This window comes from Phlebotomus papatasi, chromosome 1, assembly GCF_024763615.1.
Source record: "Phlebotomus papatasi isolate M1 chromosome 1, Ppap_2.1, whole genome shotgun sequence".
In the NCBI taxonomy this organism is placed as follows: Eukaryota; Metazoa; Arthropoda; class Insecta; order Diptera; family Psychodidae; genus Phlebotomus; species Phlebotomus papatasi.
This window is the reverse complement of record NC_077222.1, coordinates 76,255,580-76,283,386: the sequence shown is the minus strand read 5'-3', so window position 1 is coordinate 76,283,386 and position 27,807 is coordinate 76,255,580. Positions and strand designations below refer to the sequence as shown.

Here is a 27,807-nt window from a genome sequence, read left to right as displayed (position 1 = left end):
GCTGCCACGTTACGGTAATTATGAGGAAACTTTGACAGTTGCCGTACGCGTTGGAGCTTTCTGATTGGTTGAAATTGTATTGTGGAGTGTTTTTGAGATCAAACTTAAAATTTACGCAAAAACTTGAGTAATTTCATCAATTTATTGTGTATTTGGGCATTCGTGAAGAGATTTAGCTGTGAATCAGTGGGTGAATTTGTGGTTCAAGTGAAAATAAAATTGTGGAAGATATCAGTGAACTTTGAAACAAAAGGGGCACTCACACTTGGAAGTAAGGGTGTGAAAGTCTAATGAGAATCGAGGAATAAACAAAAATATACGCCGAATAATGGATTTTGATTTAATGTCGCACGACATAAAACATGAATTGCTGGACAGTGATCCCCCGGATTTCATGGTAAGTCTCCCGAGAGGGTGTTTTGTCCAATAAATCCATTCCATCTGGTGATGACCAGCATATTTCTGTTGCTGTGATTCATCCACATTCTCCTGCATATTTCACCACAAATACCCTCTACTTTGGTTACTCTATTTTGTTTACTGTGTTAGAGAGAAGACAATTGTGATAAGAAATCTTATCGCAATGAAGCAATTTAGGCGAGAAGTCGAGCTAGATATCAAAACATAATCACACGCAGCAAGCCTATCCGGGAGCTGGGTTTGCGCGGAGTTGTTTTTGGAGGGAGATTTATGTAATGTATGCCAAAGAGTTGGACATTCTAATTAGACTTGCAATGTTTGGCCTCTAAAAAGCATGTCTCGTGCATGCGAACTAGAAAATAGGACAATTCACAAGTGTCTGTGCCTGAAAATTTTTGTATTAAATCTTCTATTACTTGCTGTTTCCCTCACATTTTTTTTTCACTTAAATCTCTCGCCTCAAGTGGTGTTCTAGATAATTTTTCCACACTGACGAAAACGCATTGAAATTTCTTGCGATAACTGAGTGGAAATAATTACAGTTTAACGCTCTTGTTAGCATTTATAGAAATTTTCGTCTCAGACAGAAAGTCCCATCTAAGTTCCCAGAGGACAGGAGAAAACCCATATAAAACAGAAACGTTTCACTGGAAAATCCCCCTGAATTTGCAAAAAAACAAGATTATTTGTCAGATTGCAAAATCATTGAGAAGTATTGCATAATTGTCTGTATTTTTCTGCCGATTCCCTTCTTCACCTTATTCCTCAACTAGAATTCAAGTTAAACCACTCGGTTTTTATTATTCTCATTTTCAAACAACTTGTTACAAAATACAAGGGAAAACTGTCCGCTTCTGACCTCAATTACATTTCTCTATAAACACGTAACAATCAATTTCTCTGACCGGCACTTCTGACCATTTTGCTCAAGAATTTTAGTACTAGCATAAGATTTGTGCTTCAAGAAATCTTGGCAAATTTCTTCACTCTTTAAATTTCATTTTTAATGATAAGGAAAAGGTCAGACAGACCAGAGAGAGTAGAGGAAATGAGTTTCATTTGTATTTGTCTACCTTTTAACAAAATACCTATTTCTGGGGAAAAATATTACTATTTTATCTTTCTTTAAGCCCGAACAATAAAATGATTTATAACGTAACACTGTATATTTTTAATGCATTTGTATAATGAGTTTCTAGGAAAACAAAACTATTTTCCATATTTGTGATTTTTGCCCATCCTATGTTAAATACAGTGGGACCTCGATAGAGCCAACCCCCGATCAATTTTCGACAAAATAATTTTGTTTTCGTGATTTTAATCTTTTGACCGATTGAAAGTTCTCTTGCCTTTTCTCTCTTGTCATAAGATTTTTTGATTAAGCCCTATGATCCCGTATGACGTCTTTTTCTGTAATCACAAAAAAGAGAACGATTTTGATGGTGAAAGGGAGGGTAGGGAGGAAATGAGGGTCATTAATAATAATAATCCCCCAGGTTGACTTATTAGGGGGTCATCTGAAGACTCCAAGTAGATATCTCTAACCATTTAGCGCCCATTTTTCAGAATAAGAAGAAAATGAGAAAAATTAGTTTTATTGCTCTTTTTGTGAAGTTTAGAGCGATAGTTATGTCACAACGAAAATAACAACTATTAATCTTTTCTTTCATAGAATAAAAGTTTAAAATAAATTCTAATTAATAACGTTAATTGCATCAGAACGTTCAACAGTTAAATATCTACCGGAGCTCTTCTAAAAAAAAAGTGAAAAAGGAAATCTTTAAGACACCATTTAATTATCTTAACATCGTGGATGGACCTCAATATTATCACATGGATAGTATTTTTCACTTAAGATTCTTACTAATAATGAAAACTTTCTGTTAAATAATTCCTTAATCTCCAACTTTTGCCCAAACGTACGACTTTTTTGGACCAGAGGGTGCAAAATTTATGGATTCATTAAATAAAATATTGTACTATCATGTTAAATTTATCAATTATCTTGTGCAAACTTAAAATAGTACCCTTTTATATCAAAATTTCACATTTTAATTGATTTTTTCGGACTCCGATAGAGTCGCGAATCCAATGGAGTCAACAGGCCTGGAAATAATTAGTTGACTCTATCGAGGTCCCACTGTATATATAAAAAAAATATCTTATTTTCATGACCTTATCTACGAAACTTCTAAAGCATTCTAAAGGCAAATTGTATAAAATAATTTATCAACTTCAGAGATGATCAACAATATAGGGGAAGGCTTTCAGGCTTCGCACAAAGTCTGACTTCTAACACTATGTTTTTCCATATTCCTTTAATTTAAAGAACCTGAACTGCTTTTTTAGGGAATGCCTAACTTAATACTGGATATTAAAATATATTGAAAATAGATTAGATTCAGTAAAGGAGTCAGAGTGTGTGCGAAGCCTCAGAGCCTTAATTATAATACGGTTTTCAGGCTAACTATTTGGCCAAGTTCTTTAGAAAAATATAAACATAATAAGCAATTTTAGTGATTTTTCGAGATATTGATAGTTTATCTTAATTTATAAACCATCCCGGTCCTGGGTCAAAATTTTCCCGAAAATATCTTGGAAGCATTTAGAGAAGTTAAGCCATATTGCTAAACTTTAAATCTGTCTGCAGACTAGAGATTTAACCCAGTTCCGAAGGTCTCAAAATCCTAAATAGCGACAAATTTTATTGATTATATTAATAATCCAATCCTAAGTTGAATTTTTTTTTTAAAAATATCGATATTGATTGATAAGAAATTATAGCAATTGAGCCATATGGCTAAGTCTTAAACCGTACACTAGGAACAATTTTTTAAAAATATACTTTTTTTTTAAGAGGAAATTTACCCTCTCCTGGGGCCTCTCGACATTCATTTTTCCATACGTTTTTGCATAGAGGCACTGTAGACTAATGGCAAGTTTTTTCCTAAAGAGAATTTACTTATCAGTCTGATACATTTCGAAATTGTGAATTAGAATCTATCTAAAAATGCATATTTCATAATGTTCGCCGAAATTATACAAGAACTATGAGTAAACTTGCTTAATGTTCCTTCAAAAATTCTTCGCTGAATACGACAAATTGTGAATTTTAAACGGAATGTCCTAAAACGTTAGTTTATGCATCCGCTTTGAGCAAAGTTTTTATTGAAAATTTTCTTAATATTTCAGATAATATCAATGTAATGTTTTTAGAACAATCAATTTATTCTTATCTTTTTTGTAATAGATCCCTGAGGCCAAACAATAAGAGATATCTGTTCAAAACTAATATATAAGCTTTAAAAAAAGATTATACAAAACACTATATATAGGTCATTACAAAATGATTATGTAAGGAGTACATAAAAGAAAAAAAATATTTGTCAAAATAACCTTTTACTTTTCTGAATGTCTTCTATCACTACCTTTTTATTTTGTGCTTGTTTTCTCATTAATATGGTCGGTCTAAGATTAAGACAATAATGGGGCAATAATACCATTTAAGCAAACTATATAAATAAATCATTGATTCAAGATTTTAAAATTAAAATGAATTTATTTTATATTTCTGAATATAAAATCACACTTGTGCTTTTCTTTCTATATAACAAGTCGCACTTGTCTTGTTTGCGTTGATAAGGATCACATATGAAAAAGTGCTTAAAATTCTGAATACAAGATGTTTTTACAACTATTAACATCTTTATTATTTGTTTTTGCAAAGAAACAGAATTACTTAAAATGTCTTTTTTATGTTTTTTATGTAAACTTTTTCAAAATGATGTAGAAAACATATAATTCAAATTTTATTCCCATTTATATTCCTTTTTTTATTAAAATTTCACATAAAAATTTGGAGTTAAATTATTTTGTCATTGAGTTCATTGAAAGGTTAAATGACGGTTATATTTTTAAATTCTGAAATTACAATGTTAAAGGGTGTGAAAGTAATAGAAACAGAAATAATTTTACGATTCTTATAACCTATTAGATTACCAAATTTTTGGCAAATGTCCGCACTGTCCACATGAATAATTCCTCCCATTCATGAAACATTTTCTTTCAGTGTAGAAAAGCATTGATTTTTTTTTTGCACAAACAACCGGTGTCTTCGAACTATTGAAATCGTGCCGTTCTTATTTAATGCTTGAGTATACAGACTTGCCTTTTGTGGCATGTGAATTAACGGAATGCAGAATCTTTTCGTAGAAGTGTGCTCAAAAGAATATGGTATTGCGTAGTATGAAATTTAAATCTGGGTAGAACATCAATTGCTTCAATCAAATCTTGTTTACAGAAAATGTCTATTTTTATCAGAGTTGTGCTTTTGAATAAATCCCTTTAGCTAGGCCATTGCCTTTATTATTAATAAAGATTTGTTTACTAGTTGAAAACTGATTCCTCTTTCTCTAGTCTGGTATTTTAATAATTTGATATGTGAAAGATTCTTTTATGCATTGATTTTACATGCGAACTATTTCTTTTAAACGTATATTCACTTCCTGTTATGTATAGTTAATATTCACTCTATTAAAATTAAAACATTAGAATAATTTTATAGAGTTCGAGAATCTTTTGCATTAGATGTAGTAACAGTCTACGATTAGAAATAGAAATTAATAATAAATTATGAGAATGAAAAAATTATAATTTACTTTGGTTCCTCAAAATCTCACACTTATTCTTCTCAAAGCTTAGATTTCTTGTTATTTAATTAAATACAAGAGTTTCCAGCACTCTTAGAAAGTCGATCGAATATAACGTAAAATAAGTCGGTACTTTTTCTTTTAATTTTACAATGAAAATGTGACGAAGGAATTGGTTGTGAAGTGCTGTGTAAATACAATGATGAAACCTCAATTCTTTATAATGTCCCAGATAAGTTAACGCGAAATTATAAACTGATGTAATTTAATTTTCTGTCTCAACCATGTTTAGAGTGTGTGCTATTAAATTTCTTATCAGATGACTACTTTTCGGCTTAACACCATGTAGAATTTATAAATTGTAGAAAAGTTATGTTTTTATTTTCAGTGATAAGTTTTCAAATTCAGCACTACTCGGCACTCTTAGGGCCTCTACACACTAGAGACATTTATGTCCATATTGAAAAAATTTCCTACGCTTTTGTGTAGGAAAAACTCATCAATATGGACATAAATTTCTCTGGTGCGTAGAGGTCATTAGTCTGACAAAGTTGACAATTTGTAATAGTATCAAATCAATTCAAATTAAATTTTATACCAAAATGATATATTCGAATGTATACATGGTTTTTTGAATATTGTAATATCCTTAATAATTGATTTTATATTATAAAAAGTCAAACATACGGTATTTGAAAATCTTTTAGGGAGAAATGGGGCATCTTTGAATTTCTCCTGTTTTTAATTAATTAAGAATTAAGAATTAATTAAGAAGATTAATTACATTATGAAAAGATTGAGTCTTTTTTATAAATAGGAGAAAAACCCTATTTCAAAGATTCCCCAATTCAAAGGTACCTCACTTCCCCTACACGACAAGATGTTCCTCCTGTTTCTTCGTAATGCCTTTAATTAGATGATAAATTTTGAAGCTTTCAATTTAAATTATTCAATCCATTAGATCGGTATTTTTAAATGAAAGTGGACTTTACAATAAGCTCCACAACACAATTATGAAGTTAAATTACATTATGATAAGGCTAATTTCCATTTAAAAATAGGAAAAAAATCCAATTTCTAAGCTGCCCCAATTCACTGGTAAAAATAAAAGGGTCAAATTGACCCTTTTCCAAAGGATGGATCATATTTGACTCTTTGAAAGGGTCACCAGGAACCCTTCGAAAGGGTCACGGTTTTGACATCTATTTTATTCCGGAATAAACGAATAAAAAAACAATGAAAAAGTGATCTTTGGTGTTCGCTCAGATGAGAGAAATATGATATGAGTAATAAGTTTACAATAAAACATGATTATTCGTGATAAATGTGCATACTAAATTTCAAGAGATACAAAAGTGAACCTTTCAAAGGGTCAAATACGATCCATCCTTTTGAAAAGGGTCAATTTGACACTTTTATTTTTACCAGTGTTCGATGGTGCCCCACTCCCCTCCTAACTGGCAATGTTTGTGCTAAAAATTTTTAACTATCATTTTTGTAACTGCTCAACTTCGTGAGCGATATTAAGTATACTGTTTTTAACAAGGGGAGATAAGCTGTAAAGAAGTATAGGAGAGACCGGAGCAGATTTAGCCGGGAATAGAATTAGACAGTAGGATATTTTAATTTGCCCTAGGGGGAAGTGGGGCATCTTTGAAATGGGGCAGCTTAAAATTGGGTTTTTTCTCCTGTTTTTAAGTGGAAATGAGCCTTATCATAATGTAAGTTAGCTTCACAGTTGATTTTCTGAGCTCAATTATATAATGATGAAATCCAATTCCATTTAAAAATAGGAGGAAAAGCGTGATTTCAAAGATATCGAATTCAAATGTGCCCCACTTCCCCCTATAAAGGAATATTGACTAAACTACCAGAACACCTCGCTCTATTCATTAAAATATGCATCGGTGTGATTAATACACTTTTTTCACAAATTATAAGTTAAGAAAAATTTCAGTTGCTGGTTAATTGTATCCCGATCCTTTCTACTGAAAATAGCTTTAGATTTTTTAAACATAAAAAAAACCCTTTCTTCCGTGAAAATAAAGACAGTGCACTAATGAAACTTTAAGAACCTTTTTTTTAATTTTTAATAAAATGAAAATGTTACTTTTAATACAATTAAAAATTTAAGTTTTTACATCTCCTCATACAAAGAAATTTCAAAACCAAAGTTCCTTCAAAAAGTATTTACTCAATGGCTTGAGGATAAATTATTATTGTGATTAATTTTTGTTCCTTCTAAGAAAAACTATATTTTTTTTACCTTTGACTATTTCGCTTAATAACATTCACACTTAGTAGTGCCTCTGTATAACTCGGGACTTTTTAAGAATATTTTATTTAACTCTTTTGTCCCTTTTGGGACATTGATTGCCTGAATAGAAGTTTTTTAATTTATTAAAAATTGAGTTTATGAGCAAATTGTAAAGTAAAAGTAATATCAAAACCTAAAATAATTTTTGCTTACAAGCATTTATATAGCTAAACTGTGAAAAACTTTGAAACTTTTCTTCCGGAAATAAAGCTTTTTGAATCTTAATGGTAAAGAGGAATAAAACTTAGTATATACTATGAGTTATAGTTGAGGGTTAATAAAAATAGGAACAATTATCCTTTAATTGCATTGGTCTCTTGTGGAGGAGATGATTTCCCATGAGTGACAGAATACGTGAAATTCCCTTATTCGGGGCAATTTTACGTTAATAATGGAGGAGTTTATAAGAAATAAATATTTGCATCAGTTTCAAATTTACTAACGGAATGAAATGATTATTTTGATTGATAAGATTTTAAACACACAAAGATATAATCCAACATGGATCTCATTGATCTCATTACAAAATTTTAATATATTAATTTTGATATATTTTTCCGAAGACTTAAGGTATTGTCATAATTCTTTATCAATTGCTCAATTTTGATCATTTAATCTAAGAAACAATTAAGGAATTAAGAACATATTTGTAGAAAATGTTCAGAAAAATTATTATTACAATGAAATTAACAATTTTATGGCATTCATAAAATAATAAAAAACTTTTTGTCTTTTTTTAAAATTTGTTTCGAATGCGATTTTAGGAAATAAAGTTTTTAAAAACTCGGATTTAATAGACTAAAATGATCAAAAAACTTATTTAATGAATATTTAAAGTTGTTAGTTTTTTAAATAATTATTTAATGGCTACAGAAAACGTCTTTATGAACCTTTTGGATGAGACTGCCCCTCTCATACTTGCGGGACTTAAAACAACATTGTTAGAACCATCTTTCATCGAATGATTCTCCGATAAATAATGGCTCAAAAATTGGTGAAAATAAGACATCCCAAAAAGCTTGAATTTGTTGCAATTTCATAAAATCAGTTGCAGAGTTCTAAGGAAAACCGGTACGATATTAATAAGGGTCCCTGTCAAAATCCCGAAAGCCACAATCCCGTCCCGAATGGGCCAAAATCCCGAATCCTTAAAAGTGTCATAGCTACTCTCACGATTGCACCCGCGCTTGCTGGAGGCAAAGGGAAATCTTCTGTGTCTTGGGAAATTAGTCTAAACATTTACCTCCACATATTTTCATCCCTTTCAGGATTTTGAACATTCGGGATTTTGGCTTTCGGGATTTTGGCATTCGGAATTTTGGCTGCCATCGATTAATAATTTTTTTGAACATGAAGCTTGTGCCCTAGACACATTTACGACTTAAGCCGAGAGACGACTTAGTGGAAAATTATGAAAATTAAGTTTAATCATTATTTCGAATATAATTACGCTAAGCCGTCTCTCGGCTAATCCTCAGGTCTATCGAGGCCCTTAGGTACCACTTTTGTAATACAAAGGTTTTATCCTATTCTTTGCAAAGAGAGAAGAAAAATATGCAAAAATTCAAAGTGCCCGTTCGTTAAACTACCCTACCCTTTAAAAGACTGTAATAATTCAATGACGTTACATGTTGTTTGATAGGGATAACAGACCTTCAAGAATGAAGTTAATCCTCTGGTCAGAATATCGGTATATTTTAGCAGCCTTATCTACGAAATGTTCTTTTGTTTTACATTATAATACTTTTTTCAATACGATTTAGTAGATTTTATTACCAACATAAAGAATAATGCATATATAAAATATTTCAAAGTTTTTCTGCGTATAAGTTCTAATTAAAAAAAAACTCCTGGTTATTGATAAATATTTGTCAATTAATAATAACTTGCATAAATGTATGTTTATGTGTACACAATTGAAGAAAACAAAAAAAAAAGACTTCTCCCCACATTTATTTATCATTTTGAAACATTTTTTTCTGGATTGTGTATAAATTAAGGAAGGAAAAAAAGCATACATGTGCTTATCATGTTTCATGAAATAATTTATTAAAAAACACATAGGGTAAGTGTGCCAAATTTCGGCATAGTTGCATGCAAGCGTCAAAGTCTCAAGTTTGAAATGTAATATTTTAAATACAAATTGATTTTTTTATTCTTTCTTTTGTAAGAGTGTTGCTTGGAACCTTGTAAAGAGTTTACCGTCTTTATTTACTCTAAAATCATTATTACAGTAGGCTCTCTCAAATTCGGGCATATGGGACCGAAATGTCAGCCGAATTAGACAGAAATTCGGGCGACAATCTTTTTGAAATGCACCGATTTTTTATTCATCTGCATATAGATATTAAGTTTACACATTCATACATAACGTAAATAGCATGAAAATCCCTCAATAATGCAAAATCACATCAAAACTAAGACAAACCATAGCAAAATTTAGCATATTTGATTGATTTGATAATCATAATCAAACTTGAAAAATGACAACAAACTTTTTCAAGTGTAACCGCTGCCCGAATTAAAAAGTAGCCCGATCTTAAAAGAGCCGAATTTGCGAGAGTCTACTGTAATAAATTTTAAAATGAGTAAAAATATAGACATAGCTTTGGTACCCTATTTCGGCCACCTTCATTCTCATAGTTCCTTGCCCTTCGGGAATTCTTCCAATATCTTTTTCACGTCATCTCGTTTGTCGTAGCTACATTTTTTGTTATTCTTTTGCATTGTATAATCTCTAGAGTACGTAAAATCTATAGGTTCATGGAAATTCGAGGAACAAAAAGGTGGCCGAAATTGCAAGCTGATCGGAATTAGGCACACTTACCCTAGGGAATTTTCTAAATTCGACGAGAGAAAATATTTGAAGTCTGTGCGTCAGGAATATTATTTTTTTAAATAATTTTTTAGCTAATATATGAGTTTCACTTGTGCAATGACTGAAGATGAAATTAGAAAGGTCACTTAAAGATAATCTTTCAATTTCACTGAATTACTTTAGCCTTATCTTTAATCAAGCAGCAGTGGTGATTATGGACTATAGAGTGAGCATTGGGTATAGAGGGCTTTATTAAATTGATTAGGATTGTATTGATTAGAAGTATAAATTGGAAAAGGGTGGAAAAAAAATGAGAATGATTCAATCGATTGACTCATTTTTGAGGCCAAAATATTCCCACTTCTTCTTTTCTTTACACACGGAAATATTATTAACTTCTTCATTACATTCAATTGAGATCGAGGGTCATTTCTTTTCGTTCATCGTCATCGTCGACAAGAAAAATCAGTGACTGTCTCTCTTTTTTCACCATATATAAAGATTTTTGGGTATCGCGCGAGAAAGGTTTCTCCTTCTCTGCATGATGTTAAATGTTTCATGAATTTATTGTTTCACTTTACCTGTCCACATGAGCATGTATGAGAGTACGTAAAAGAGAGGAAAGGTGATTCAACAGGTATTTCCTCTGGGGGCCACGATGGTTTTTAGTAGGTGTATTGGTGTCTGGGTGGTTTGGAAGGTGATGGTGAAAGAGGTGGCAAGAAGGAAAGCCAGAAGCCAAGAGGTTGGAACGAGGGAAACAGTTAGATTTTCGCGGTCGCCGACTGTTCAAACCACATCATCCAATTCAGTGTAATTTTTCACCTGTGCCTGAGACATAATTTTCCTCGTAATATATTCCTAAGGGAAATGTAAAATAATATCCACGTGATGTGTGGGAAAAAAAAGTTCAGTGAGAAAAATACATATGTGTCTGCTGTTGAGACTTTATCAAAGAGAGTGTGTGCTTCTTTTTAATTATGCAATAATCCAATGAGGGAGAATTTTATTTGTAAAAAAAAAATCAACAAGAAATATGCTTGCGATAGCAGAAAATCCACGAGACAGCTTTAGAAGTAAGCTATCAGTGAAATATTGAGTGGAAAACGAGGCATTTTAGTTTCAACAAGTCCAATGGAAAGTGCCGGAGAATCCAATTCATATTGACACGTAATCAAAAATTTTGTTCGTGCCTCTCTGAAACTTGGCTTCTCGTTTGGAACTTAAAAGACATTAATACTTTGGTTTTTTTGTGAAGCATGTGGTGGCTGTAAATGATCTATTCGTCTTGGAACAGTGATTCGTGTATCTTTGAAAGAAAAGCAAAAATGAAAAGAATGCGGCAAAAACGTGCAAATTGGTAAAAAGCAAAAGAACATCACGAATATCTCTACGCTGGAAAGGCGAACATGGATTTCAATGACAAAATGTTCAATTTTGTACGTAAAATACTTATATCTATGTTAAGCAAAAAAAATACCCCAATTTGTGATAAGAAAACATATAATTCATCTTCTCGTTGACCTTTAAAAGATATAAAAAAAAAGAAAACCCGCGTGTACGACCCTCGGAGATAAGTTTTCTGGTTGATTTTTGAGAGGGAACAGTAATATAAGATGAATGTTCTCGAAATTATATGAAAGTCAAGAAGATCGAAATGGAGCACGTGGTCTGAAGAAATAACTGAAGATCGTGAGAAGGAAGAGAATCAGATGGATCTCCAAGTCTTGGAGATTGCGCAAAATCGTTTTAACATGGCAAAAGATTTTTGTGAGTGTAAAAGAGAAAGGTTTCAACCAAAATTCACTCCCATGTTACAATTGAAAATTTTTGTAAGGCGTACTCTTCACTCAATTAACTTTTTTTCTGCCAACTCCTTTCTATTTGAAGGCAGAGACTATAACTTGTTTTCTCTCTGGGACGGCATTGAAGCTTCTTCTTTTTATCTAAAGGGGTTTACTTATGAAAAAAAGATACTCCATAACGAAATGGGTTTTAACATAAAAATATATCGTTATTTTCTGTTTATTGCAGGGAGAGGGGGATTGGCCAGCGAGTCCAGATGAATTTCTGGAATCTCTCTTCTCCATGGATGACACATTGATTCCCGATTTGGATGATGAGGAACAAATTAAACAGATTACCACGAGTCTTATGGAAGGTGATGACCGGATTTCATCGTATTCCGATGAACCGGACTTTCCTGGATTCGATATAAAACCCGATCTGGATGGGAACAATGGTCTCCTGCCACTCTCAAGTGCTGCTTCAGACAGTGGGCTCTCGAGTGATCATTTGGACTTGTAAGTATTTTTTTTTAATTACATGGCAATGTGATTGTTGAAATCAGTAAAATGTGCAGGTTTTTTGGGATAATAAAACATATTATTGAGTAATAAAAATCTACGTAAAAAGCGTTAAAAAAAAATTAAATAGGGAAAGGCTTTCAAGCTTCGCACACAATCTATTTTTCAGGAAATGTGTAACTTAAAGACTATCTATTAAAATATATTGCCATAAGATCGAATTCATTAAAGGAATAATGGAAAAAATAAGTATTTGAAGCTAGCATATGTGCGAAACCTTAAAGACATGCCCTAACTTTGAAAATTTGTCATGAGAACTGAAAATTAGGCACCACTGAAAACACTAATGCATAAAAAAATAAATTTTGAAAAATGAGTTTGATCAAAACCGATATATCCTATAAATATAGTATTTCCAGAGAGAACACACAAAATTTCAATATTTTTCACATTCCTTGTTCGAATCTTTAAAAATTTTAATTGTTTAAGGAGATTCATGAAGATTTATTAATAGGAAAATATTTAATGTTTTGGTTTCTTATAAGTTATAACTTACAAAATGTTGAATTTTTGAAATTTTTAATTTATATTGCCCTACGTTCTAATGTTGTCAAAAAATAAGTGAATTCCAAAATGGCAGGTGGTATATAGAGAAGATGATAATATCAACATTCCTCTGTAGTCTGTTGAAATTCGACAAATTCCGCCAAAAACAGGAAGTCCATATTTCCATCTGTTCTCTCTTCAGAAGCTTTTATACTTCGGAACAGACGAAAGGGATTCTAGGTAAAAAAAAACATTCCTACACTAAGAAAAAACCTAAAAAGTTAAAACAACTCTATGGCAGAGTTGAATTAACTCTATGAATATCGATGTAATTGTTACTTTTCTTCGTTGTAAATTTTAGTAAATAGAGTTGAAACAGCTCTTCGTGCGAGTTGAAGTAATTTGTCGGATATCGATGTAATGATTACTGTTTTTCGATGTAAATTTTCATCTCGACTGAAGTATATTCTTAAGTATTTTCGTTTTAAGAATATACTTCAGTCAAGAAGATTTTCGTGTGACAAAGTTCATATGGAACATCAACTAGAAATATGCCTAACAGTGTTTCATGAGGACGTGCGTGCATCATACGTGATATTACTCTCGGAATATAGGGAACTTGAGATCAAGAAAATATTAATAAAGAAAATGATAAAATAAAAAAAAAACATAAAATTGCAAAATCTATCCATTTTGGGATTTGAAAGTGTTATTTTAACTCCAAAAAATATTTTTTTAACTCTTAAAATGAGTTATTTTAACTCTCAAAACGAGTTATTTTCAGTCTTAAAAAGTTATTTACACTCTTTTGTCATGTAAATTTTAGGAAAAAGTTTAAAAACAACTCTTCCGAATATTACACCTAAATAGAAGTAAAATCAACACTTAATCGAAAACCACAATGAAAAAGAGTCAATTCAACATCGATTCGAGTAAGTTTTACTCAATTATTTTTCAGAGTGTATAAGAAAATCTGATTTATAGGAGCTCTGCCGAAACTGCCAATTTTAAGTTATGTATATATTTCAGCTCCTTATCGCCTAAGGAGTCGTATTTTGGTAGAAATTTTTATAATCGGAAGTCTGTAGGCCTGTGTTTCCGGCCGTTACAACTCATAGAAGCCAAAAACGGTTAAAGATAAAGTTTTGAGATACCCTCCCATAGGTTTACCTTAACTAATATGACCCCTAATTTTCCCTCCACCCCTCACCGTCCTTTCGAAAACTATATGTTTTTTTTAATTGCTCGAAAACATATCGTGGGATTTTTTTTATTTTGGCGTTATACTACATTACTCTTATTTTTTTTTGTTTTTTTTTTATAAAATATTTTATTGAGCTACTTTTTGTACATTTACAAAATATTTACATAGTAAGTGTTCCAAATCATTGATTTGCTTCAACTTTAATACATTGTTAAGAATATTTTAATTATATTAAGAAATAAAAGATTAAGAAAAATAAATTAAGCGCAAGGTAATATGGTGCTTACTGACTTAATGTGAGACAGATATGTATTTTATACAAATGATACTGTTTAAAGTGGTAATTGACTTATTATCGAGTGGTTGGAGGTTTTGCATTGCAGAAGAAAGTTACCTTTAATCTTAGAAATTAGGTCTTGCAAAAGAGTAATTTTGGCAATCTCATGAAGTTTGATAGTAGAGAAGTCCTATGGTTTCTTATAGATAATTTTTAAGAATTTATTTTGAATAATTTGAAGCTTCTTTTTGTGCGTTCTAGCACAGACTTCCCAGATGGGACAACCGTACAGAAGAATACTGCGTACAAAAGCAATGTATAATAACTTTTTTTTGGGAGTGAAGAGTTTCGATTTTCTATTGATCAAAGGGTAAAGTATTTTGAGGGCATTTAATGACTTATTATAGTATAATTAATATGATCTTTGAACGTTTGCTTAGGATCCAAAATCCAAGATATTTAATTTCTTTAGTCCATTTTATTTTCATGGATTTAATCAGAAGGGATTTTTTTTCAAACTACCTCATTATTTTGTACTCTTCTTTTTCTTTTGTGCATCCCAATTTTAATTTAATTTAGTTCAATTTAATTTAATATTGATTTTAATTTTATTGAAGACTAAAGAGTGGGATAACCATGTGCAAAACGATTGAGTAAGAGAAAAAGCTGTAGATTTCTTCTGGATTTTTTTTTTCAAATTAAAAAAAAATGTATCAAAGGCATTAGAAAATGTTTTTCATGAGTAACACTAAATTTAATTTTGTAATAGCTCATTTGTTTTTTTGTTTTTTTTTTTTTTATTTTTTTTGTTTTTAGAAATAGGGGTGAGCGCTCTAATTTCGGACGCCTTAAGTTTCGGACAATCCATTTTTTCTATGTTCTTAATGGATTTTCTTTTAGCTATTTTCTGGAAATTTGAAATAAATAGTGTAAAAATATTGAATTAAATATTGTAAAGCATGTCATGTTGATGAAACTGTTAAAAGCCTTTTTTGCAATAATTTTTATTTATCGTGCGACGATGACCCAAGATCACTTACGAATGCAATTTTGGGACAAAAGCATTAGTACATAACCAGATTAAACAGAAAGCATCGTTTTACAATCACATTTTGGTGGAAAAGTTCTTTTTTCCACTGAAAAGCAGCACTGTTAGAGGCAAAATTCTCTTTTGGCCTCTAACAACAGAAGATTTTTGACCCTTGCGGTACATTAAGAGGCGTGTATGGCGGATATATTGACAAATTTGACAATTATCTGATAGAATCTAGTCATTTTTCTTAGTTCTTAAGATCCATCGCCACCAAGACTTTAATTTTTCCTTAATTTTTGTTCGTTAAACATTTTTCCTATGATATTTCGGCAAAAATTAATGCAAAACTTTAGAAAATGGAACTTAATTTATTAATTATTATTAAAAGTGAAATTATTAAAAGATATTAACCTAAATTCGGTCAAAAATAAATACCCTAGCGCTCAATTTATCGAGTGGAATTATACTTATTTCCAGCCTAAAAAAAATCTATTATATTTCTAAAAATACTTAGAATAAAAAATCAAAATGTCGATTTTTTATGTTGGCATGAAAGGATGTTATGGCCTACGTATGAATTTTTTTCGACATTTCTTTTTTTGTTGAGTTTCTTTAAGGATTAAGGGGTGGAATTATACTTATTTCCACCACTGTATAAAAGGTTAAATTAAAAATGAATTGTTCGAAGCTTGAGTCGTCCGACGGTAGCGCGCTTTCCCCTATGAGGAAATTAGTGATTTCCAAAGGATTAAAGAGCCTAATAAATAAAAATCGAGGGAACCACTGCTCTCGCGCTCTCTCTTTTATTTTTAAAAACAATAAAAGTTTGTTAAGCACGTGTTTGGTATAAAATATTATATTAAATCATAAAAATTTTATGGAAATACCTGTGCATTTCTCTCTACTGGGCTTGCCTAATAATGAAATTGAAAATAAATTATTTTCAAAATGTACCACTATTGTCAGTGGGATCAAAAATCTGCTATACTTTGTCTCACTGATTAATGAAATCAATCAATCATTTTTGTTAATCCAATTGATATGAAGTAACGTAGAGTATTTGATAAAAACTATGTCAGATGGCAATGAGTAACAAGGTTGATATATTTCCGATATTTCACAATTTTCTTCCGGATTGATTTTTCAAATACTAGGATCAAGCAGTTTTTCGTTATTGGATCCTTATATCTCTTGCAGAGAAATGAGTCCAGAATATGAGCCTCTAAGTCCGGCTATGTCATCTCCTGGACCATCAGTGAGTGAACGCGGTGGTCAAAATTCTCCTGTCCAACAGAGCTTGCGCGTTGTGAGGAAGGATGTGTGTCAGGGCATGAAGAGAACCCGGACAACGGAAGAAAAAGTTCAGGCAACAAATGTGGAGGGAAAGAAAAAGAAATTTGAAGTGGCTCCAAAAGAGGTGAAACTGTACAGAATGGCTCCAATGAATGGGAACAATAATGTGAATATTGTGGGAACACAGGGCAGTAATGTGACACAGGGAAAGAAAGTTACCATTCAATTGCAAAAATCCCAACTTACAAAATCTCCAGTAATCATCAATAGAGATCATCTGACAAATGTGGGGAATCTGAAGAAGTTGGTTCGTGTGCAAAATGGCACAGGAAATGCCAGATCAATTCTCCTTCCCGTAACACTGCAGAATGTGAAGGATGTGAGGACGATAAAGATTATAAATCCGAATGGTAGTAAGACAAGTCATCCGTTGATTATCAAACAGGCAGCAGCAAATTTGCTGCAGCAGTCAAAACAGGGACTCGTGCCAAAGAATGTGATGGTACCGAAGGAACAATTGCTGGATGATTCCATGTCAGATCATACGTCAGATGGCGAAAGTGTAGCTTGGGATGAGATTCTCTACAAACCCTTGGTGTCCAACAGTGCAGTAAAGGAGGAGGATTTGGATGAAGATGACACAGATGCCTGTACAGAATCCAATGTTGCTGGCAATAAATTGATTCTGACGGCTGAGGAGAAGCGTTTGCTGGCCAAGGAGGGTATCACCCTGCCCACAAATTATCCTCTGACAAAGCACGAAGAACGTGAATTAAAAAGGATAAGAAGGAAAATCAGAAATAAGATCTCAGCACAGGATTCCAGGAAACGCAAGAAGGAATATGTGGATGGACTGGAAGAGAGGTAGGCAGATTTTTTTTAGAAAATTTTTCCTTTTTTTTAAATTTCCTTGTGTGATTTTTTTATTTTAAATGAATATTGGAAAATATTTTAAAAATTACTTTTTTCCCTCAATTTCTTTTTTCTTGAATACAAAATTAAGTAATTACATAATTTTCAGCAACCTATAAAATGTTTATAATAAATTCTTTAAAGTTAGGCACCAAATAGCAAAAAGCTCATTACATAATTTGAAATCTGAAAGCCAATTTGGGACCTACACTATATTTTTTAACTTTTAAATTCTTTTCAAAAATAATCTTATAACATTTACTTAATAAATTGTCTTTTTGGTTATTATGGGTGACTGCACAAGTTGGTTCCCGATCAAAACATTAACTTCAAAGATAAAATTTTTGAAGAGTATATTTATTGTTTAAAAACAAGAATATACCGGTCTAATCTTAAACAAACTTTGAAGATTTGATCTAAATTAAACTTTAAAAAATTATTCTTATTCGGGATTAAATTTGTCTTCAGACAAAAGGATTAGCCCAGTTCCGAAAGGTCTCAAAATCCTAAATAGCAAAGAATTTTATTGGCTTTTCAGAATCTTATAGATCATTTGCTTTTAATAATTAATCCTAGTCAATATTTTTCAAAAATATCTTGACCATCCTAATATCATGCAATTTTAAATATTTTTCAAAGTTTAATAGATTATTTGCCGTCAATATCCAATTTCAATCCCAAGTTAAATTTTACCAAAATTTTTGACTGATAAGAAATTGTAGAGTCAGTTAACTTCTGAAATTTCTTATCAAACATTTTGAGAAAAAAATTGATTTAGGATTGGATATTAAAGGCAGATGACCATTAGATTTTGAAAACCTACTAATGTTGCTACATTCTACTAAAGTAGGGTATAGTCGGGTATTTCCGAACAGAATATAATTCTGAATTTTGGGATTTTTACATGTTTTAACTGGATAAAGAGAAAAAGAAGACCATGAGGAAGAATAAGACCTATATATAGTAAGGCCGGCATCAAACCTGAGATTCATGCCTGTTCCTTACTTAAGATGGATTTTTTAGTGACTAAATACAGACTTAGTGCTTACATTCTGACAACATTTTAATCTGGCGGGTTGTCAAATGCTATTTATCAGAAACATAATAAAGTGCGTTTTAAAACATTTATGTACAAAATTATCTCTATCTAAAACATGACAAAACACTACCTAAACCCAAATTTTCGGGCTTAGGCACAACCCGATCTCTTCAGACCATGACTTACACTCAGTCCCGGGATTATGCACATTTTCGGGACCGAAAAAAAACGTGCGAAATGGCATTACGCATCGAGAAAATTTGCATACCCGTAAGGGCTTTCTTTTGAATAAATCGGCCGTAGAACGAATTTTGCGCGGAGTAAAAGTAGTTAAAACAAAAAATTCAACTGTTTAATTTAAAATGCATTAACTTAGGACAGAGTTCTTCAATAAATGTTTGGAGTATTTAAAAAAAAATACCTTAATAAAAGAAATTAAAGTTTTATTCTGAAAAAGAAGCACAGTGTTTTCAAATTTCCCGCGTCGCCACATAGTATACATTCAGGTGTATTTCAAAAATGATTTCATAAATTGACTCCCATTGGTAGGCAAACTTGCATACAGTAGACACACTCTCTCAAATTCGGGCATTTGGGATCGAAATGTCACCCGAATTAGAGTGAAATTCGGGCGACAAACTTTTTGAAATGGAACGAATTTTTATTGAACGAATTTTTAACATATTGAGTTTACACACTCATAACGTAAATTGCATGAAAATCCCTCAATAATGCAAAAACACATCAAAACTAAGACAAACCATGCCAAATTTGAGCATATTTGATTCATTTGATAATCATAATCAAACTTGAAAAATGACAACAAACTTTTTTCAAATGTAACCGCTGCCCGAATTAAAAAGTTGCCCGATCTTAAAAGAGCCGAATTTGTGAGAGTCTACTGTATATCGAAATTTAGCACACTCTAAATTTTAATTTTTGAGTAATGGAGACTGGGGCAAAAAGTCACAAAACGGATATTTTATTTTTTTACAAGTTACTTGAGCGCTTCAAAAATTTCTAATTAGCGCAGTTTTATAGGAAATTTACCGCTCTACAACTTGTGAAAGTAATATTACTCTATTTTGTAAGGAAATATGTTTATCGATCCGATTTCTAAAAGGTAATTTTGTAACCATACTCAAAAATGCTGGGGCAAATTGTACCATACATAGGGTATTATCATATTTTGTTTCGCTTCATTACGAGCTTCCGTAAATTTAAAAAAAATACCGAGAGGACATATTTTCATAGAAAATTTATTCATCTACACTTTTGTAAAACACCGTTTTCTCTGAGAGAAAAGTGAGAAAACGAGGAAAGCGCTTTCCAAGCTATTTTAGAAAAAAAAACACACAAAAGACTGCAAATCGTTTGACCAATGCAAACAACAAGCGGCGAGATATGATAATGACGTTTCTTTTCGCCGTGAGACATCACAAATTGCTTCGCTTTTTGTTACTTTTTGCTCTATACTTTTTGTTACTTTTTACCCCAAGTGGCCATTTTTAATAAAAGGATTTGTGGAGAAAAGAACTTTTGTGAAATTCTAAAATAGATAGCGGATTCGTATTCAAAAAATCCAAATTATTTAGAAAATATTCACCAGTGCATCAATTTTGGAAAATAAGTAGGTAATAATTGTAAGGAATTGCAAGGAAAATATTTCAAAAATAGGACTAAAGATTTCGATATTTTTTATTTTCTAAATTTCTTGTTCGAATTCTAAGAAACTTACGACATTGAAGAAGGTCTATGGAGGCTATCTATAGAAAAAATTTGAGCCGCTATCTTTTTTACCTTGGAAGATATTGAATTTTTCGATTTGTGACCTTTTTGCCCCAGTCTCCCCTATCATTGAAAATCGGGCACGAACTTATGCAGTCACCCAATATTTTGAGGCTGTCAAAGTTAAATTAGTATAAACCATATTAACCATTTAGGGGAAACTGGGGCACCACCAAACACGGGGTACCACCAAACACTAATTTTTATTTCTAAACTATTTGGACTATCTCGACCATTTCTTCAGTGGACAAGCATCCCTGTAATGCCTATAAATTTCTGTAAGTTTTGTCCTCTGAAGTCGAATATCTGATTAAAAAATCGCAGTGTTTGGTGGTACCCCGTGTTTGGTGGTGCCCCAGTTTCCCCTATTGGTTTTCCAATTTGTAGTGATTAATTTATTGAAATTTTTTTTTACAAAATTTGTTTATATTTACGAATTTTATCTATTCTTGGGTTTGATCCAAGAAATATTTAAATTTGCTTTTTGTGAGTCCCATAATTTTTTTAAGTTACTACCTCCGATTTTAAATCATATTCTTATATTCGACCGTAGGGTTAATCTTCAAAAAAAATATTTTCTAATCTTTGTTCCAGAGTAAAACAGTGCACTGAAGAGAATCAGACATTGATGAAGCGCATTAAAATGCTTCAGAGTCAGAATGCCAATCTCACGAGTCAGATGAAGAAGTTGCAGGCACTACTGTCCAAGGGAACAAATACCGCTCAACCAGCTACGTGCCTCATGGTTCTCCTGCTCAGTATGGCCTTAATAGCGGCGCCTAATCTCAAATTGGGCAAGAGTATCAAGGAGACAGAGTTGGCTGAGGCGATTCAGGAGAGTGTCACTGAGCAAAATCGCAACAGGAATCTCCTGTTTGACAGCAAAGATCAGTTTGTAGGGGATGCCCTTGTCGATGAAGATGTTAATTTTGATGATTTAGTAACGTCTACAGTTGGAGAATTACCACCATCTGTTTTTGATGATGAGACGATGTCACCGGCAGCGAAGAAGGCACGATTTTATGCTGAATTGGATTTGGATGATTCAACGTGGCAACCGGGTGGGCGAAAAGGGGAAGATAGTGGGCAGAAGATTTACATGGGAGATTTGCTGGGGATCAGAGAGGCACGAAGTCCTGTCTCAGTGATGGCTGGTTTTGATAAAATCACCACAGATCTCGATGTTGCGGCCGTTCAAGATAAATTTGTCTTCAATGAACCAGACAAGGTCAATAAGTCAGAGGTGACGAGTAAATTTGGCCAGAAGATGATGGTTCAGGATGTTTGAAAGGGAACACAGCAAGTATTTCTTTTGTCTATAAATAAAATTGATGTTTTATAAATAATTATTATTTCTCTGTTGCAACAAGAAAAAAAAAGATATGTGAATTTATTTGACTGTAGTCAGTCAGTTCTTATTTAGTTACATTGACCAGCATTTATTAGAAATGATGCAATTCAACACCAATTTTCTTTTTTTTTTGTAAACTGGTAGTATTTAGAGTTGAAAATGAACCAATTTTTCTAGCAAATTGCTACTGTGCATGCTTAAGAGGTGGTGACAAGAGAGAGAGACCTCAAAAATTTAATTTACAAGAAGTTGTCTTGCTAAACAAGACAATTTGATTTTGCATGGAAAATTTATTTAGTGCAAAAATAAATTAACTAGTTTTTTTTATGATGAATAAAATTGATGAGAAAAGAGAAGGGGAATTATTGTTTAACTACTTTACTATCCTATTTTTTTTGCATTAAGAAAATTAAAAGAAAAAATACTGGATATGAAATATATTACCAATTGTGAAATTGTATTAATTTAATAAAATAAATTGTTAATATTATTCTATTTACATGTTAACAAAAATTAAAACAACTAGCTTTGAAGATATCAGTGGAGATTTATATAGGGGAAAGCAGGGCAGTTTGATACAGTTGGCGGATTGGTTCAAAATGGAGAAATCCTGATTTTACTGCTGTAAAATTTCTTTATTTTAAGCTTTCTGAGGAGCATTTGGGATTCAGGATTTAATTAGGCAACATGGGCTCTATAATCAATTTCATGAACGACTTTGAGAACATTTCACATTACAAGATTTCACAAATTCTTAAAAAGTCTTGTAGGGTTTGATCAACTTTTTTCCCATTAATCTCTTACAAATGAAAAAAATATCTTCAAGTGCCCAAGTTTTTTTTATGGAAGAATATTGCATCAGAAGCATAGTTTTACTTCACTTTCCGGACTACCTAGTCCCTTTTTTTAATTAAGGATATGCGAATACACCTTGTTCATATCTATTCCTTTCCCTCATTTTCTGCTGAATTTTTCTTTGCAGTACAGATTCGATGAATCACTTCACAATAACCTTGAATATTTGTGCACGAGATATTTTACCTTTATCCTTATGACCATGAATAGGGCACTCAATGGGTCAAGTGATAGGGCACTCGCTCTAAGATGCAAGTGTCCCGGGTTCGGTTCGATTTCCCTTTAGGTCACCAGGAGTTTTTCTGGCGTTAAAGATGTTCGAATTGCATCCAGTGAGCTTCACTGCACTTGATTCCATGGGGCATGGTACTGACAATCTTAACCCTTTATGAGGAAAAATAATATTGGATGTTCCGAACTCCCCTTACGGGAAGGCCTGTTCCTCTATGGAACGTTGTTCCCCCATTTATTGTTATAATTTTTCGATTTTCAATTTATTTAAAAAAAAAACACTACAAACAAGGGTACAACCCTCTTACAAATGCGCGGCAAGCAAATATGCAAAAGATAATAAAATTTTAAAAGATAAAGAAGAAAGAAGGGTAAAAGAAAAGATAGAAAAGCAAAGAATTAAGGAAGAAAAAAAATGTCACTGGTCAAGCCCAATCTGGAAGTGTCTCTGTATTCCCCGTGGTGTCGTACGAGCCTCACGGGGAAGAGAGTTATACATATAATGAAAGTCCCCTGACGAATAACGTTTTATAAAAGTTGTCCTGCTCCGCCCTTGGCACAATGAACCCCCTGAATCCTTGCCGAACCCCCCCTCATCAAAAAGGAAGTCAGGTATTCCGGGGATCCCGTCGATATCAGGCGGTGCAAGTAAACAAGGGCACGGATCTGAAGGAAGGATCGCAAGTCGCATCCGACAAACCATGAATGATAAAATGATTAGAATGACCATGAATCCCCTTATAATAGCTGTAAGGGAGGCCCGGGCAGAATTAGCTATCAAATAAAATTTTTCTTTGCCTATAATTTATAAAAAAAAATGGTTGAATTAGATTGAAAAATTTTTGAATGAATAGGGAGGGAGTCAATTACTCGGAATCCTCGGAATAGTAATTTACTCAAAATTCATTTCTAAGGGAATGTTATAACACCTCACTATCTAATTCTACCTCTGACTAATTCTACCCCGATCTCCTCTACTAGGAAATAATAAAGGCGAGTACAAGGGATATGTCCAGCATTTTTAGCCTTATAAATCTAGCAAAAGGAGATTGTCAAAATGATCAAGTGTATTACTGCAGGCACAGCAAAAAAATGTTTCAACTGTCCCCGCATCTAACTTTCAATCCAAAGGTCATCGGGTCACAAGCAACATAAAAATCCGGTCACCGTTTTAGTGGTTGCAAAGTGAAACTACACTGAGAAAAAAATGGGGGTGCGATTATCTTTTTTTCCTCATAACTTTAACACTTTTTAAGTGTAAAAATATATGAAGGCAGGACACGAATGTCCCTTCCGGAAGCGTCAGTGGAAAAATGATTTTCAACTCAGAGAAAAAATCTTCTCAGTTTCCCATAGCTTTCGGCGTACTGCACGCCTTCCTCAGTGGTCGCTGAATACAATTTGGATCTCTGAATTACGTTAAAGATGGAAAAAGAACACCAAAAATGAATAGGGGGTGAGAGAGCTGATACACATGAATCTGTATCAGCTCTCTCACCCCCTATTCATTTTTGGTGTTCTTTTTCCATCTTTAACGTAATTCAGAGATCCAAATTGTATTCAGCGACCACTGAGGAAGGCGTGCAGTACGCCGAAAGCTATGGGAAACTGAGAAGATTTTTTCTCTGAGTTGAAAATCATTTTTCCACTGACGCTTCCGGAAGGGACATTCGTGTCCTGCCTTCATATTATCTTCACGTCAGTTTAACCACTTCGTTGTAAAAATATATCAACACTTTTTAATGTTAATTTTATACCTTTTAAAGGGTAAAATTAACATGAAAAAGGGTAACTTTAACCCCTAATACGCCTAAAAAGCATAATATTTACACCGATTTCGTATCAATACTGCAGGGTAAAATAAACATTTCCGGAATGTTATTTTAACTTTTTCGGATTTCTCTCAGTGTATAAGTGAACATTATGTAACTCCCATAGGCTTTAATTCAGGTCTGCCCTGAGCTTGAAGCCCCTCAATTATGACTTAGAAGGCTTTTCCAATGGTCAATCTTTTCTTAAATAATTTTTATTCAAACTCTACATCCCCTCCTGCTGTCCCCTGACCCTGCGTCTGCCGCCGTATCAGCATTTTTTACCAGCCTGAAATGTTTATTCACTGACTGTGTAATCTTTGATAAATTTGATTTTACAAAATCGAATTTTCAATTTTTTACAATTTTGTTGCAGAAACCTAGCGTTTTTTCTGTAGAGTTAACGCTTAGCGAGAGGGCTGTTCACGCTCTCTAAAAGGAAGTGAAACTTCCTGGAAATCCAAAAAAACAGCGGGTTATTCGACTTAGGGTAAATTGGGGCAGTAGCAGCCATGGGGTAGTTGTAAACACTGATTTTATGTCTACACTGCTTGGATTTAAGTCGACAGTTTCTTCAGTGGATAATGATCCCTTTAGGGGAGAGTCTTCGCATGTTCATATCTTCGAATAATGTAACTTCTTTTATTTTTATAAGAGACTTACATTTTTCTATTAAATATTAGTTAGATTATTATCAATTTATTGATAATTATGTGTAAGTCTCTTAGGAAAAATTAAAAAAGCCACATTATTTGAAGGCATGAGCGTTTAAAGGGAGAATACTTTCCCCTAGTGTGTATAGAGTTAATATAGGTCTTGTACTCTGAAGTCTACACTTGATACACTTGGCATACCTGCTTATTTAATCGGTATTACAAACTATTATAAGTCTTGGCCTGATTCAAGACCCACAAGAACACGAGTCTCTTAGGCGCCACTATGTTCCTCCAATTCCGTACCCCAAATGAGGCCTAAATGAGTCTATCAGAGATTGTGTCAGTCTTGTATTCTCAAGGCTTAATCTCCTTGCTTTTAAAGACTTACCAAGCTAGATTGTCCTCGTCATGATCCAACCGTGATACTTACTTCTCGATAGCGTTAATACACCTCATAGTATTGGCTAAGCAGTGGCAGCCAAAATCCCGAAAGCCAAAATCTCGAACTCCAAAGTCCCGAAAAGACCAAAATCAAGAAAGCCAAAATCCCGAATTTTCAAAATCCTGAAATTGATGAAATTATATGGAGGAAAATGTTTAGAATAATTTCCTAAGACATGGAAGATTTCCCTTTGCCTCCAGCAAGCGCAGGTGCAATCGTGGGAGTAGCTATGACACTTTTAAGAATTCGGGATTTTGGCGTTCGGGATTTTGACAGGGACCCTTGGCTAAGCACAGTAAAAGAGCTTTTATATCGTTTTGCTGTCTGACTGTCTGCTGTCTACTTTCTGAAATCTTGAAAGAAGAACTTGTGCAGTTCTTAGGCTCCAAATCTTCTTTTTAAAGTAAAATTATTGTCAAAATTGTGAGATTGTCAGAAATCCTAAATAAAGGAGTGAAGTGAAGACACAGAAGATTCCCCAGAAAAGCTATGCAAGCCAATGTGACGAGACCTCGATCTCGGGGCAGACCTAGGACAAGGTGGCTGAATCAAATTCAGGATCTTGTCTTAGAGTGCCTTAGGATTGAACTTGAACATCTTTCTGAAGTGGCGGAGGATCCACAGGCGTGGGCTGTTAACCTTGATTGGGAGATAGGATCTCTAATGACTCCTCAGTCGGAGACCGGTTTCTGTTGTCTTTCGTCTGATCTTACCAGGAGGGCCACGTTACTTTACCTCATTTATGATTCCTAGGGCTTCGGCCAAGATACGGGGACTTACTCTTCAATACTCCTTTCCTTTGCATGCCAAATCCTCACTAGATTCTGGCTAGATTCTGCCAGGCTGGATCAGATTAAATTGGTTTTTGTATTTCCTCTTTTTTCTATCTCATTTTTTTTACATACTCAAACCTTGTAAGAGGAGCGGACTCTATTAGAATTCATTTAAAGAAATAAAAATAAAATAAAGTTCTGGATAAGGTAAAATGAAGGTAAATCACGCCTATTTAAAAGCAAGTGGGCGTGACATCATTTCTTCAGTGACAGTCACTAAATTCGTATCATCAAGAGTTTTTTGTCTACTACCCGTAAATTACTAAAGAGTTTAGCCAATAATGTGTGCACTTTAAGGAATGCTTCAATGGAATATGGGAAACAAATACAATATTTGCCTTAATGACATGATCTTAGAAGGGATTGGCCTATTTTTGATGGTGGGTGGAGCACTTATGCACCGCCTACAAGTAAAGTTACCATATTGTCTTACTATTGAAGCAATAAAATATTAAAAAGAGAAATATTTGTTATTTGCAAGTAGTAAAAAATGTTCATAAAACTTCTATGATTTTTTATGTTAAATTTATTTTTATGTTAATTTATTTTGTATAGGAGAAGGCGGGGTTATTTTGAACTGTGGGGCTACATAGAAATACGATTTTTTTGTGTATTTTTAAAGGAAATCTTTACTTAAAATAAAGCTTTCTTTAGAAATATGCGAAAAATAATATTTCAATGTAGCCCCCCATCTCAAAGTAGCCCCATACTCCCCTACCGCTTGCAAAAGAAAAACTTGTTCAAACTGACCTGCTCTTCCCGAAAAAAAAGATATATTTATAGTATACCACAACTTTTAAGAGATAGATGAGAATTATTTTTATTTTAATAATTTTATGTCTATAAGAAAATATAGAAAAAAATATCACACTGAATCACTTTGGCGCTGGTAATAAAAAAAAGGCATGAAAACGACTTCAAGAGAAGAAAAAATAGCAAAAAAATAAAAAAAAACGATGTGTAAAGAATGAAAGAACCACCGTTGAATTGTTGCTAAAATGAAACTATTTTGTGTTAATTATTCAA

The 27,807-nt window shown here is 32.8% G+C and overlaps 1 protein-coding gene across 2 annotated transcripts; it reads left to right on the top strand.

The window, feature by feature from the left end:
- Positions 1-31: 31 nt before the first annotated feature.
- Positions 32-22,448, top strand: LOC129803321 (uncharacterized). Of its 2 annotated transcripts, none has more exons than XM_055849780.1 (4): positions 32-397; positions 12,239-12,507; positions 16,768-17,727; positions 21,197-22,448. In XM_055849780.1, the coding sequence occupies exons 1-4, from the start codon at positions 329-331 to the stop codon at positions 21,888-21,890; spliced, it is 1,992 nt and encodes a 663-aa protein (XP_055705755.1). In that variant the 5' UTR covers positions 32-328; the 3' UTR covers positions 21,891-22,448. The 2 variants fall into 2 exon arrangements, with proteins under 2 accessions (XP_055705755.1, XP_055705763.1); XM_055849788.1 differs by lacking the exon at positions 32-397 and adding an exon at positions 10,524-11,643.
- Positions 22,449-27,807: the final 5,359 nt, after the last annotated feature.

Coding starts and splice junctions, on each gene's coding strand:
- LOC129803321 (XM_055849780.1), top strand. CDS start 329: ATGGATTTTGATTTAATGTCGCACGACATAAAACATGAATTGCTGGAC. Junction 398..12,238: donor GTGATCCCCCGGATTTCATG/GTAAGTCTCCCG, acceptor TGTTTATTGCAG/GGAGAGGGGGATTGGCCAGC. Junction 12,508..16,767: donor TCGAGTGATCATTTGGACTT/GTAAGTATTTTT, acceptor TATCTCTTGCAG/AGAAATGAGTCCAGAATATG.